At 50.6% G+C, this 15,398-nt stretch overlaps 1 protein-coding gene across 1 annotated transcript in view; it reads left to right on the top strand.

Moving 5' to 3' along the window:
* The window catches only part of LOC106585952 (WD repeat and FYVE domain-containing protein 3), a 239,709-nt gene that overhangs the window by 99,527 nt on the left and 124,784 nt on the right, over nucleotides 1–15,398 (top strand). The window contains 4 exon segments of the mRNA XM_082968737.1: nucleotides 3,483–3,581; nucleotides 8,399–8,592; nucleotides 13,471–13,742; nucleotides 14,195–14,395. Of these exon segments, the coding sequence (XP_082824863.1) occupies nucleotides 3,483–3,581; nucleotides 8,399–8,592; nucleotides 13,471–13,742; nucleotides 14,195–14,395 (766 nt within the window).

Here is a 15,398-nt window from a genome sequence, read left to right as displayed (position 1 = left end):
ATAATGGAACAGAGGGTTCACCTGGGGGATAATGGAACAGAGGGTTCACCTGGGGGGTAACGGAACAGAGGGTTCACCTGGGGGGTAACGGAACAGAGGGTTCATCTGGGGGATAATGGAACAGAGGGTTCATCTGGGGGATAATGGAACAGAGGGTTCACCTGGGGGATAATGGAACAGAGGGTTCACCTGGGGGTAATGGAACAGAGGGTTCACCTGGGGGGTAACGGAACAGAGGGTTCACCTGGGGGATAATGGAACAGAGGGTTCATCTGGGGGATAATGGAACAGAGGGTTCACCTGGGGGATAATGGAACAGAGGGTTCACCTGGGGGTAATGGAACAGAGGGTTCACCTGGGGGGTAATGGAACAGAGGGTTCACCTGGGGGATAATGGAACAGAGGGTTCACCTGAGGGATAATGGAACAGAGGGTTCACCTGGGGGTAATGGAACAGAGGGTTCACCTGAGGGATAATGGAACAGAGGGTTCACCTGGGGGGTAATGGAACAGAGGGTTCACCTGGGGGGTAATGGAACAGAGGGTTCACCTGAGGGGTAACGGAACAGAGGGTTCACCTGGGGGGTAATGGAACAGAGGGTTCACCTGAGGGGTAACGGAACAGAGGGTTCACCTGGGGGGTAATGGAACAGAGGGTTCACCTGAGGGATAATGGAACAGAGGGTTCACCTGGGGGGTAATGGAACAGAGGGTTCACCTGGGGGGTAATGGAACAGAGGGTTCACCTGGGGGATAATGGAACAGAGGGTTCACCTGGGGGGTAATGGAACAGAGGGTTCACCTGGGGGGTAATGGAACAGAGGGTTCACCTGGGGGGTAATGGAACAGAGGGTTCACCTGGGGGATAATGGAACAGAGGGTTCACCTGGGGGGTAATGGAACAGAGGGTTCACCTGGGGGGTAATGGAACAGAGGGTTCACCTGGGGATAATGGAACAGAGGGTTCACCTGGGGGGTAATGGAACAGAGGGTTCACCTGGGGGGTAATGGAACAGAGGGTTCACCTGGGGATAATGGAACAGAGGGTTCACCTGGGGGGTAATGGAACAGAGGGTTCACCTGGGGGGTAATGGAACAGAGGGTTCACCTGGGGGTAATGGAACAGAGGGTTCACCTGGGGGGTAATGGAACAGAGGGTTCACCTGGGGGATAATGGAATAGAGGGTTCACCTGGGGGGTAATGGAACAGAGGGTTCACCTGGGGGGTAATGGAACAGAGGGTTCACCTGGGGATAATGGAACAGAGGGTTCACCTGGGGGGTAATGGAACAGAGGGTTCACCTGGGGATAATGGAACAGAGGGTTCACCTGGGGGGTAATGGAACAGAGGGTTCACCTGGGGATAATGGAACAGAGGGTTCATCTGGGGGATAATGGAACAGAGGGTTCACCTGGGGGGTAATGGAACAGAGGGTTCACCTGGGGGATAATGGAACAGAGGGTTCACCTGGGGGGTAATGGAACAGAGGGTTCACCTGGGGGGTAATGGAACAGAGGGTTCACCTGGGGGGTAATGGAACAGAGGGTTCACCTGGGGATAATGGAACAGAGGGTTCACCTGGGGGGTAATGGAACAGAGGGTTCACCTGGGGGATAATGGAACAGAGAGTTCACCTGGGGGGTAATGGAACAGAGGGTTCACCTGGGGGGTAATGGAACAGAGGGTTCACCTGGGGGATAATGGAACAGAGGGTTCACCTGGGGGGTAATGGAACAGAGAGTTCACCTGGGGGATAATGGAACAGAGGGTTCACCTGGGGGATAATGGAACAGAGGGTTCACCTGGGGGATAATGGAACAGAGGGTTCATCTGGGGGGTAATGGAACAGAGGGTTCACCTGGGGATAATGGAACAGAGGGTTCACCTGGGGGATAATCGAACAGAGGGTTCATCTGGGGGGTAATGGAACAGAGGGTTCACCTGGGGGATAATGGAACAGAGGGTTCACCTGGGGGATAATGGAACAGAGGGTTCACCTGGGGGATAATGGAACAGAGGGTTCACCTGGGGGATAATGGAACAGAGGGTTCACCTGGGGATAATGGAACAGAGGGTTCACCTGGGGGTTAATGGAACAGAGGGTTCACCTGGGGGGTAATGGAACAGAGGGTTCACCTGAGGGATAATGGAACAGAGGGTTCACCTGGGGATAATGGAACAGAGGGTTCACCTGGGGGGTAATGGAACAGAGGGTTCACCTGAGGGATAATGGAACAGAGGGTTCACCTGGGGATAATGGAACAGAGGGTTCACCTGGGGGGTAATGGAACAGAGGGTTCACCTGGGGGGTAACGGAACAGAGGGTTCACCTGGGGGATAATGGAACAGAGGGTTCACCTGGGGGGTAATGGAACAGAGGGTTCACCTGAGGGATAATGGAACAGAGGGTTCACCTGGGGATAATGGAACAGAGGGTTCACCTGGGGGGTAATGGAACAGAGGGTTCACCTGGGGGGTAATGGAACAGAGGGTTCACCTGAGGGGTAATGGAACAGAGGGTTCACCTGGGGGATAATGGAACAGAGGGTTCACCTGGGGGGTAATGGAACAGAGGGTTCATCTGGGGGGTAATGGAACAGAGGGTTCACCTGGGGATAATGGAACAGAGGGTTCACCTGGGGGGTAATGATCTTCTGCTTTCCCCCCTCTCCTTCTCTCTCCTCCCTCTCCTTCTCTCTCCTCCTTCTCTCTCCTCCCCCTCTCCTTCTCTCCTCCCCCCTCTCCTTCTCTCTCCTCCCCCTCTCCTTCTCTCCTTCCCTCTCCTCCCCCCTCTCCTTCTCTCTCCTCCCCCCTCTCCTTCTCTCTCCTCCCCCCTCTCCTTCTCTCTCCTCCCCCTCTCCTTCTCTCTCCTCCTTCCCTCTCCTCCCCCCTCTCCTTCTCTCTCCTCCCCCCTCTCCTTCTCTCTCCTCCCCCTCTCCTTCTCTCCTTCCCTCTCCTCCCCCCTCTCCTTCTCTCTCCTCCCCCCTCTCCTTCTCTCTCCTCCCCCTCTCCTTCTCTCTCCTCCTTCTCTCTCCTCCCCCTCTCCTTCTCTCCTCCCCCCTCTCCTTCCCTCTCCTCCCCCCTCTCCTTCTCTCTCCTCCCCCTCTCCTTCTCTCTCCTCCCCCTCTCCTTCTCTCTCCTCCCCCCTCTCCTTCTCTCTCCTCCCCCCTCTCCTTCTCTCTCCTCCCCCCTCTCCTTCCCTCTCCTCCCCCCTCTCCTTCTCTCTCCTCCCCCCTCTCCTTCTCTCTCCTCCCCCCTCTCCTTCCCTCTCCTCCCCCCTCTCCTTCTCTCTCCTCCCCCCTCTCCTTCTCTCTCCTCCCCCTCTCCTTCTCTCTCCTCCCCCCTCTCCTTCTCTCTCCTCCCCCCTCTCCTTCTCTCTCCTCCCCACTCTCCTTCTCTCTCACTTCCCCCTCTCCTTCTCTCCTCCTTCTCTGTCTTCCCCCTCTCCTTTTCTGTCTCCCCTCCATCTCTCTATCTCTAGGTGACTGCAGCAGCAGTGTAGCGGAGGAACAGAGACAGTTGGCCTGGCTGGTCATGGAGACTCTGACTGTCCTGCTACAAGGCTCCAACACCAATGCAGGTACACACACACCACACACACTGAACTGAAGCCTCAGAACCAGCTGGCTGAGGGCTGTCCTGAGGCTCTATTGGGTTGGTTTGGGTTAGTGAACTGAGCCTCAGAACCAGCTGGCTGACTGCTGTCCTGAGGCTCTATGGGATTGGTTTGGGTTAGTGAACTGAGCCTCAGAACCAGCTGGCTGAGTGCTGTCCTGAGTGTTGGTTTGGGTTAGTGAACTGAGCCTCAGAACCAGCTGGCTGAGTGCTGTCCTGAGTGTTGGTTTGGGTTAGTGAACTGAGCCTCAGAACCAGCTGGCTGAGTGCTGTCCTGAGGCTCTATGGGATTGGTTTGGGTTAGTGAACTGAGCCTCAGAACCAGCTGGCTGACTGCTGTCCTGAGGCTCTATGGGGTTTGTTTGGGTTAGTGAACTGAGCCTCAGAACCAGCTGGCTGAGTGCTGTCCTGAGGCTCTATGGGGTTGGTTTGGGTTAGTGAACTGAGCCTCAGAACCAGCTGGCTGACTGCTGTCCTGAGGCTCTATGGGGTTGGTTTGGGTTAGTGAACTGAGCCTCAGAACCAGCTGGCTGAGTGCTGTCCTGAGGCTCTATGGGATTGGTTTGGGTTAGTGAACTGAGCCTCAGAACCAGCTGGCTGAGTGCTGTCCTGAGTGTTGGTTTGGGTTAGTGAACTGAGCCTCAGAACCAGCTGGCTGAGTGCTGTCCTGAGTGTTGGTTTGGGTTAGTGAACTGAGCCTCAGAACCAGCTGGCTGAGTGCTGTCCTGAGTGTTGGTTTGGGTTAGTGAACTGAGCCTCAGAACCAGCTGGCTGAGTGCTGTCCTGAGTGTTGGTTTGGGTTAGTGAACTGAGCCTCAGAACCAGCTGGCTGAGTGCTGTCCTGAGGCTCTATGGGATTGGTTTGGGTTAGTGAACTGAGCCTCAGAACCAGCTGGCTGACTGCTGTCCTGAGGCTCTATGGGATTGGTTTGGGTTAGTGAACTGAGCCTCAGAACCAGCTGGCTGAGTGCTGTCCTGAGGCTCTATGGGATTGGTTTGGGTTAGTGAACTGAGCCTCAGAACCAGCTGGCTGAGGGCTGTCCTGAGGCTCTATTGGGTTGGTTTGGGTTAGTGAACTGAGCCTCAGAACCAGCTGGCTGACTGCTGTCCTGAGGCTCTATGGGGTTGGTTTGGGTTAGTGAACTGAGCCTCAGAACCAGCTGGCTGACTGCTGTCCTGAGGCTCTATGGGGTTTGTTTGGGTTAGTGAACTGAGCCTCAGAACCAGCTGGCTGAGTGCTGTCCTGAGTGTTGGTTTGGGTTAGTGAACTGAGCCTCAGAACCAGCTGGCTGAGTGCTGTCCTGAGTGTTGGTTTGGGTTAGTGAACTGAGCCTCAGAACCAGCTGGCTGAGTGCTGTCCTGAGTGTTGGTTTGGGTTAGTGAACTGAGCCTCAGAACCAGCTGGCTGAGTGCTGTCCTGAGGCTCTATGGGATTGGTTTGGGTTAGTGAACTGAGCCTCAGAACCAGCTGGCTGACTGCTGTCCTGAGGCTCTATGGGATTGGTTTGGGTTAGTGAACTGAGCCTCAGAACCAGCTGGCTGAGTGCTGTCCTGAGGCTCTATGGGATTGGTTTGGGTTAGTGAACTGAGCCTCAGAACCAGCTGGCTGAGTGCTGTCCTGAGTCTCTATTGGGTTGGTTTGGGTTAGTGAACTGAGCCTCAGAACCAGCTGGCTGAGTGCTGTCCTGAGGCTCTATGGGGTTGGTTTGGGTTAGTGAACTGAGCCTCAGAACCAGCTGGCTGACTGCTGTCCTGAGGCTCTATGGGGTTTGTTTGGGTTAGTGAACTGAGCCTCAGAACCAGCTGGCTGAGTGCTCTCCTGAGTGTTGGTTTGGGTTAGTGAACTGAGCCTCAGAACCAGCTGGCTGAGTGCTGTGCTGAGTGTTGGTTTGGGTTAGTGAACTGAGCCTCAGAACCAGCTGGCTGAGTGCTGTCCTGAGTGTTGGTTTGGGTTAGTGAACTGAGCCTCAGAACCAGCTGGCTGAGTGCTGTCCTGAGGCTCTATGGGATTGGTTTGGGTTAGTGAACTGAGCCTCAGAACCAGCTGGCTGACTGCTGTCCTGAGGCTCTATGGGATTGGTTTGGGTTAGTGAACTGAGCCTCAGAACCAGCTGGCTGAGTGCTGTCCTGAGGCTCTATGGGATTGGTTTGGGTTAGTGAACTGAGCCTCAGAACCAGCTGGCTGACTGCTGTCCTGAGGCTCTATGGGATTGGTTTGGGTTAGTGAACTGAGCCTCAGAACCAGCTGGCTGAGTGCTGTCCTGAGTGTTGGTTTGGGTTAGTGAACTGAGCCTCAGAACCAGCTGGCTGAGTGCTGTCCTGAGTGTTGGTTTGGGTTAGTGAACTGAGCCTCAGAACCAGCTGGCTGAGTGCTGTCCTGAGTGTTGGTTTGGGTTAGTGAACTGAGCCTCAGAACCAGCTGGCTGAGTGCTGTCCTGAGGCTCTATGGGATTGGTTTGGGTTAGTGAACTGAGCCTCAGAACCAGCTGGCTGAGTGCTGTCCTGAGTGTTGGTTTGGGTTAGTGAACTGAGCCTCAGAACCAGCTGGCTGAGTGCTGTCCTGAGTGTTGGTTTGGGTTAGTGAACTGAGCCTCAGAACCAGCTGGCTGAGTGCTGTCCTGAGTGTTGGTTTGGGTTAGTGAACTGAGCCTCAGAACCAGCTGGCTGAGTGCTGTCCTGAGTGTTGGTTTGGGTTAGTGAACTGAGCCTCAGAACCAGCTGGCTGACTGCTGTCCTGAGGCTCTATGGGGTTGGTTTGGGTTAGTGAACTGAGCCTCAGAACCAGCTGGCTGAGTGCTGTCCTGAGTGTTGGTTTGGGTTAGTGAACTGAGCCTCAGAACCAGCTGGCTGAGTGCTGTCCTGAGGCTCTATGGGGTTGGTTTGGGTTAGTGAACTGAGCCTCAGAACCAGCTGGCTGAGTGCTGTCCTGAGTGTTGGTTTGGGTTAGTGAACTGAGCCTCAGAACCAGCTGGCTGAGGGGACTCTTCTCTGGTTTCATCTCTTGACGTTGTAGAGCTGTGTGATGGAATGTTTTTTGGGTCATTTGTTTTTAGATGGTTGTAAAATCTGATGGCTCTTTTGTCTATTCTAATGAGGAGGGGGGTATCGGCCCAATTCTGATCCACATTCTTTATTTGGAGTTCTTCTTTTTATAATTTTTCACCAAGACTCTCCCCCACAGTTCCCCAAGAGCTGCCCCTCAACCATCCAAGACCGCCGCACACACATAAAAACAGTCTGGCAAAACTCTGCATGCAGTCTTTCGATTGGATGTTTGTCCCATTTGGTAAATTCATTGTTAGACAGTGGACTCCATACTTCACTGCCATATAGAGCAATTGGTTCTATAACTGATTGGAACATTTTCAGACAAATTGTAATTATAAATTTGATTTAATGTTCCTTTTAATGGCATAGAATGCTCTTCTTGCTTTGTCCCTGTCTCTCTCTCTCTCTCTGTCTGTCTCTCTCTCTCTCTCTGTCTGTCTCTCTCTCTCTGTCTGTCTCTCTCTGTCTGTCTGTCTCTCTGTCTGTCTCTCTCTCTCTCTCTGTGTCTCTCTGTGTCTCTCTGTCTCTGTCTGTCTCTCTCTCTCTTTGTCTCTCTCTCTGTCTGTGTCTCTCTCTCTGTCTCTGTCTCTCTGTCTCTGTCTAGATAGAGGAAGTGTTTAGTATTCTCCAGGGATCAGGCCGACAGGCTCGCTGGTTTCACTTCTGCGGTCACTCCTGTATCATGTGACACTGGATAGAAAAACACTCTTCGTTTATCTTGAGTGGCCGCCTATATGGATTCCTTACCTTAGAAATGCAAAGTCACGTCCATCATATATTTATTCAGCAGTCTCCTCTCTCTCTCTCTCTCTCTCTCTCTCTCTCTCTCTCTCTCTCTCTCCTTGCTCTCTCTCTCTCCTCGCTCTCTCTCTCTCCTCGCTCTCTCTCTCTCCTTGCTCTCGCTCTCCTCGCTCTCTCTCCTCTCTCTCTCTCTCTCCTTGTTCTCTCTCTCTCCTCGCTCTCTCTCTCTCCTCGCTCTCTCTCTCTCCTTGCTCTCGCTCTCCTCGCTCTCTCTCTCTCCTTGCTCTCTCTCTCTCCTCGCTCTCTCTCTCTCCTCGCTCTCTCTCTCTCTCCTTGCTCTCGCTCTCCTCGCTCTCTCTCTCTCCTCGCTCTCTCTTCTCGCTCTCTCTCTCCTCACTCTCTCTCTCTCCTCTGTCCCTCTCTCCTCGCGCTCTCTCTCTCCTCTGTCCCTCTCTCCTCGCTCTCTCTCTCTCCTCTGTCCCTCTCTCCTCGCTCTCTCCCTCTCTCCTCGCTCTCTCTCTCTCTCCTCTCTCCCTCTCTCCTCGTACTTTCTCTCGGTCTCTCTCTCTCCTCGCTCTCTCTCTCTCCTCGCTCTCTCTCTCTCTCCTCGCTCTCTCTCTCTCTCTCCTCGCTCTCTCTGAGGAAGGAAAGGTAATGGATGTGAGACTATAAAGTGATGACTTTGTGTTCTCCATCTGAAGAGTCAATAGAGATGTGTGTGAGGGAGAGTCTGTGTGATAGGTGAATAAAGTCAAGAGTTTAATCTCTGTCTCCTCTCCTCTCACCGCCTCGTCTCCTCTCACCCCCTCGTCTCCTCTCTGTCTACTCTTTCCTCTCACCCCCTCGTCTCCTCTCTGTCTCCTCTCCTCTCACCCCCTCGTCCTCTTCTCTGTCTCCTCTCTGTCTCCTCTCTGTCTCCTCTCACCCCCTCGTCTCCTCTCTGTCTCCTCTCTCCTCTCACCCCCTTGTCTCCTCTCTGTCTCCCCCCTCCAGGTCTGTTCAGAGAGTTTGGAGGTGCGCGTTGTGTCCACAACATAGTGAAGTATGATCAGTGTAGGGAACATGCTCTGATGATCATCCAGCAGCTGGTTCTGTCCTCTAGTGGAGATGATGACATGGGAACATTACTGGGTCTGATGCACTCTGCCCCGTCGACGGAGCTACAGCTCAAAACAGACATACTACAGGTGAGACACCTACACACACACCTACACATGTACACCAGACATACTACAGGTGAGATACACACCTACACATGTACACCAGACATACTACAGGTGAGATACACACCTACACATGTACACCAGACATACTACAGGTGAGACACACACCTACACATGTGGGGGTCGGTGCCGTTTTAAGATGAGCGAGGAACAGACTGGGCCACACTGAGTCAGGTTTGTAGGCCTCCTTGCTCGCACACACTTTTTCAGTTCTGCCCACAAATTTTCTAAAGGATTGAGGTCAGGGCTTTGTGATGGCCACTCCAATACCTTGACTTTGTTGTCCTTAAGCCATTTTGCCACAACTTTGGAAGTATGCTTGGGGTCATTGTCCATTTGGAAGACCCATTTGCGACCAAGCTTTAACTTCCTGACTGATGTCTTGAGATGTTGCTTCAATATATCTACATAATTTTCCTCGCTCATGATGCCATCTATTTTGTGAAGTGCACCAGTCCCTCCTGCAGCAAAGCACCCCCACAACATGATCCTGCCACCCCCGTGCTTCACGGTTGGGATGGTGTTCTTCGGCTTGCAAGCCTCCCCCTTCTTCCTCCAAACATAACGATGGTCATTATGGCCAAACAGTTCTATTTTTGTTTCATCAGACCAGAGGACATTTCTCCAAAAAATACGATCTTTGTCCCCATGTGCAGTGGCAAACCGTAGTCTGGCTTTTTTATGGCGGTTTTGGAGCAGTGGCTTCTTCCTTGCTGAGCGGCCTTTCAGGTTATGTCGATATAGGACTCGTTTTACTGTGGATATAGATACTTTTGTACCTGTTTCCTCCAGCACCTTCACAAGGTCCTTTGCTGTTGTTCTGGGATTGATTTTCACTTTTTGCACCAAAGTCCGTTCATATCTCGGAGACAGAATGTGTCTCCTTCCTGAGCGGTATGACAGCTGCGTGGTCCCATGGTGTTTATACTTGCGTACTATTGTTTGTACAGATGAACGTGGTACCTTCAGCCATTTGGAAATTGCTCCCAAGGATGAACCAGACTTGTGGAGGTCTACAATTTGTTTTCTGAAGTCTGATTTCTTTTGATTTTTCCATATACATCCACAGGTACACCTCCAATTGACTTAAATCATGTCAATTAGCCTATCAGAAGCTTCTAAAGCCATGACATCATTTTCTGGAATTTTCCAAGCTGTTTAAAGGCACAGTCAACTTAGTGTATGTAAACTTCTGACCCACTGGAATTGTGATACAGTGAATTATAAGTGAAATAATCTGTCTGTAAACAATTGTTGGAAAAATTACTTGTGTCATATACAAAGTAGATGTCCTAACCGACTTGCCAAAACTATAGTTTGTTAACAAGACATTTGTGGAGTGGTTGAAAAACGAGTTTTAATGACTCCAACCTAAGTGTATGTAAACTTCCACTTCAACTGTACATTGTGTCTGCCAACACCACTGGGATAATGTACATTTGATGCAGCATTATGACAAGTCATTGTCACAATTCTATTTAATTCATTTTTTATTTATTTAACCTTTATTTAACCAGGAAGGGCTTATTGAGATTTGATATCTCTTTTTCAAGAGCGTCCTGGCCAAGATAGGCAGCACCAAGTCATTACAAAAATTACAGACAGACAACATGAATCACTACAAGTAATCTAGTAAAAAAACATAGAATTCACAAGAACAAAGAACAAAATCATAAAACAGCAAATTAAAAACATTGACAGGTCAGGGAATCAGCCTCTAAATCCTTCATCAGTGATTTAAAAACACCAATCAGGACAAGTTCTTCCAGTTTACAAGTATTTTGTAAGGCGTTCCAAGACGATGGGGCAGAGTACATAAAAGCCCTTTTACCAAATTCAGTTCGGACATTTGGAACAGCTAGCAGGATAAAGTCCCGCGAACGAAGAGACGACCCAGCACATTTCTGAACAATAAAAAAGCCCAAATAAAACGGTAATAAACCCAAAAGGGCTTTGTAAATAAAAGTATACCAGTGACTGAGCCTACGAGTGACTAGAGAAGGCCAGCCAACCCTGGTATACAAAGTGCAGTGGTGCGTAAGGGTTTTGCAGTTTAAAATACATCTCGAAGTGCCATGGTAAAGGGTGTCAATTGATCTCAAACACTGAGCGGAAGCATTCATATATAAAATATCCCCATAATCTAGTTAAGGCATAAATGTAGCTGAGAAGAAATAGGCCTTATTAATCCCAACTTCAGTTAAAACAAAAAAAAGTAAGTTGTTGAATATGCAATTTAAGAGAGGCCTTCATCATGGTCGGGATTAATTGAGCTGGTCTTGGGTCATTGAGGAGTCTTAACACAGCCTTTAAATGTGTGGACAGAGTCCAAGATGATTTGGATGGACTCCGTCATTCCTGTAGAGTATCTTCTGTTTCCAGAAGTTTGTCAAAGTTATCAATAAAAGTGACTCCAGCGGAGCTACAGTAGTCTTTTAGCCAGATGTGTAATGCCAGCAGTCTGCTGAATCTTTCACACCCGCGGCCCAACGATGGTACTGGACCTGAAATGGTTGGACGCTTTTTGGAATCTTTCAATTTTTATATTTATTTATTTAACCTTTTTTTTTTAACTAGGCAAGTCAGTTAAGAGCAAATTATTATTTTCAATGACGGACTAGGAACAGTGGGGTTAACTGCCTTGTTCAGGGGCAGAACAACAGATTTGTACCTTGTCAGCTCGGGGATTTGAACTTGCAACCTTTCAGTTACTAGTCCAACACTCTAACCACTAGGCTACCCAGCCACCCCGGTGCTAGAATCAGTTCTTTAAAATAAATGTTTTAAATGTTCCTAGCCCTCCTGATGTCATTTGACCCCACATGGACTACGACTGTGTCAGCTCCGGGCATCTGTTGTTGAACAGTCGGAAGCAGCCTTGTTCTGTCCTGTACTCGTACTCCTGGGTAGAACAGTCAGAAGCAGCCTTGTTCTGTCCTGTACTCGTACTCCTGGGTAGAACAGTCAGAAGCAGCCTTGTTCTGTCCTGTACTCGTACTCCTGGGTAGTACAGTCGGAAGCAGCCTTGTTCTGTCCTGTACTCGTACTCCTGGGTAGTACAGTCGGAAGCAGCCTTGTTCTGTCCTGTACTCGTACTCCTGGGTAGAACAGTCAGAAGCAGCCTTGTTCTGTCCTGTACTCGTACTCCTGGGTAAAACAGTCAGAAGCAGCCTTGTTCTGTCCTGTACTCGTACTCCTGGGTAGAACAGTCAGAAGCAGCCTTGTTCTGTCCTGTACTCGTACTCCTGGGTAGTACAGTCAGAAGCAGCCTTGTTCTGTCCTGTACTCGTACTCCTGGGTAAAACAGTCAGAAGCAGCCTTGTTCTGTCCTGTACTCGTACTCCTGGGTAGTACAGTCAGAAGCAGCCTTGTTCTGTCCTGTACTCGTACTCCTGGGTAGTACAGTCAGAAGCAGCCTTGTTATGTCCTGTACTCGTACTCCTGGGTAGTACAGTCGGAAGCAGCCTTGTTCTGTCCTGTACTCGTACTCCTGGGTAGTACAGTCAGAAGCAGCCTTGTTCTGTCCTGTACTCGTACTCCTGGGTAGAACAGGGTTTTTGCCTTGAGAACCGAGATGTTTCTCACCATAGAGCTGCCTATACTGACAGCTGGTCAAACAGCTGGGGAGGTCTGGCCATTCTTTCGCCTCGAGTGGTTTAAAATACCCCTGGAGGACAGAAGGGTGGCGGGGCCCGATGGACCAGAGCCGGCTGTTGTTTATCTGGTAGACACCTCCTGGGCTGTAGAAGGGGTCCAGGATGAAGGAGCAGGAATCTGTTGGTCAGCAGGATGGGATTCCCCAAAATCCATTTCAGCCCCAATGACCTGTACAGTTCATATGCTATCTGAGCTGACCCCCACTGAGTTAACCCACCCAGGGGATTCCTGAGGAAACACTGGACACCTCTACAGTGCATAGAGACAGGCATAATATGGCTCAGAGATGTCCTTCCCTACACTTCCTATGTCTGTCTACTCTGTCTGTCTCTACTGGCCAATCTCTACTTTGTCTGTCTCTACTGGCCAATCTCTACTGGCCAATCTCTACTCTGTCTGTCTCTACTGGCCAATCTCTACTCTGTCTGTCTCTACTGGCCAATCTCTACTCTGTCTGTCTCTACTGGCCAATCTCTACTCTGTCTGTCTCTACTGGCCAATCTCTACTCTGTCTGTCTCTACTGGCCAATCTCTACTGGCCAATCTCTACTCTGTCTGTCTCTACTGGCCAATCTCTACTCTGTCTGTCTCTACTGGCCAATCTCTACTCTGTCTGTCTCTACTGGCCAATCTCTACTCTGTCTGTCTCTACTGGCCAATCTCTACTCTGTCTGTCTCTACTGGCCAATCTCTACTCTGTCTGTCTCTACTGGCCAATCTCTACTCTGTCTCTACTGGCCAATCTCTACTCTGTCTGTCTACTGGCCAATCTCTACTAGCCGATCTCTACTCTGTCTCTACTGGCCAATCTCTACTCTGTCTGTCTCTACTGGCCAATCTCTACTCTGTCTGTCTCTACTGGCCAATCTCTACTCAGTCTGTCTCTACTGGCCAATCTCTACTCTGTCTCTACTGGCCAATCTCTACTCTGTCTGTCTCTACTGGCCAATCTCTACTAGCCGATCGCTACTCTGTCTCTACTGGCCAATCTCTACTCTGTCTGTCTCTACTGGCCAATCTCTACTCAGTCTGTCTCTACTGGCCAATCTCTACTCTGTCTGTCTCTACTGGCCAATCTCTTTTGGGGGCCTTTTTTGTTCCAGCCCCACACTACGTTGTCCCAAAACTGTGGGACTCAACATCCTATGTCTATTTTATAACAACATTGATCTGTTGTCCTCTCAGGCTCTCCTGGCCGTGCTGAGAGAGAGCCACCGCACGCGGACTGTCTTCCGGAAGGTTGGCGGCTTCGTGTACGTCACGTCCCTACTCGTTGCCATGGAGCGCTCGCTCTGCCAGCCGCCACGTCACGGATGGGAGAGGGCCAATCAGAACCAGGTGTTTGAACTCCTGCACACAGTCTTCTGCACGCTGACCGCTGCCATGCGGTACGAACCAGCCAACTCACACTTCTTCAGGACGGAGATCCAGTACGAAAAACTGGCAGACGCCGTCAGGTAAAGGACGTTGGATAAATCGCTCATTCTGGTTTTAGCTTTTCAGGTTTGTTTTCACATTCGACCCAGAATTTGACCAACCACCCAAAGGAAAACATTGAATGCTGTCATTTGTGATTGTAGCTAGGTCAGCCAATTGAGGTGAGGCCTTATTTGTGTCTGACAGACAGACAGACAGACAGACAGACAGCCAGACAGACAGACAGACAGACAGACAGACAGACAGACAGACAGACAGACAGACAGACAGACAGACAGACAGACAGACAGACAGACAGACACTGCTGTTGTGACAACTGTTGATGTTAAAAGGGTTTAATAAATTGCAATGACTGTTTGCTTATCAACTTTGGATACGAGTGTCTGCTAAGTGATGACAATGTAAAGCTAAATACATTTGATTGATTGATTGATCTTGATTGATTGATTGAGCCATACCCCACCACCTCCAGGCTTCTGGGTTGTTTCTCAGAAGCCAAGAAGGTTGGACCCACGGGGGTGTTCCCCTCCAACGCCCAGCCCTTCTTGAGGCTGCTGGAGGACGATGGGGTTGCAGCCGGAGCAGGGGCTGGAGACGGTGTCTGCCCTACCCTCAAACACTGCAGCAAACTCTTCATATACCTGTACAAGATGGCCACCGACTCCTTCGACAGGTACCTCGGCTACTGTCAGTTACTCACTGAAACAGACTCAGTCAATTACTGAAGATTACAGTAACATTACCATTCATTTCAGGTACTTACTGAAACCAAACCAGGGCTATCACCAAATAGGGTTCCTCAAACCCTAGAAATGAAGGGTGGTTTTGGACAAACATATTCAAAGCTACTACCAAACAATTCTCCAGTAGTCTATAGTGCACTTTTCCATACTGACTTCCTATCAATCGATCTCTTCTGAGACAAACAAGTCATACCTCAATACAGCACATGGCAGTTGTGCAGTCGTGACTTGGCTATGCTGCCTTGTGAATGGAGAGCCTTTCTACCACACTGTTGTAGTGTAACGTACACATGAGTGTAGCTGTAGCATTAGCCTCCTGGTAGCGTGCTGTAGCATTAGCCTCCTGGTAGCGTGCTGTAGCATTAGCCTCCTGGTAGCATACTGTAGCATTAGCCTCCTGGTAGCATACTGTAGCATTAGCCTCCTGGTAGCGTACTGTAGCAGTAGCCTCCTGGTAGCGTGCTGTAGGATTAGCCTCCTGGTAGCGTGCTGTAGCAGTAGCGTGCTGTAGCATTAGCCTCCTGGTAGCGTGCTGTAGCAGTAGCGTGCTGTAGCATTAGCCTCCTGGTAGCGTGCTGTAGCAGTAGCCTCCTGGTAGCGTGCTGTAGCAGTAGCCTCCTGGTAGCGTGCTGTAGCAGTAGCCTCCTGGTAGCGTGCTGTAGCAGTAGCCTCCTGGTAGCGTGCTGTAGCATTAGCCTCCTGGTAGCGTGCGGTAGCATTAGCCTCCTGGTAGCGTGCGGTAGCATTAGCCTCCTGGTAGCGTGCTAGCTGTACACTGAGCTCTCTTCTCTTTCAGCCTTCTAACTAACAGCTTCCCTCCTTCGTCTCTTCTCTCTTTCTCTCTCTCCTTTAACCTTTGCGCCTGCCTGGCTGTGTGTGTGTGCCTGGCTGTGTGTGTGTGTGCCTGGCTGTGTGTGTGTGTGTGTGCCTGGC

This window comes from Salmo salar, chromosome 24 (assembly GCF_965601325.2).
Source record: "Salmo salar chromosome 24, fSalSal1, whole genome shotgun sequence".
Lineage (NCBI taxonomy): Eukaryota > Metazoa > Chordata > Actinopteri > Salmoniformes > Salmonidae > Salmo > Salmo salar.
The sequence above is the reverse complement of the archived record's forward strand: the minus strand, read 5'-3'. Positions and strand labels throughout refer to the sequence as shown.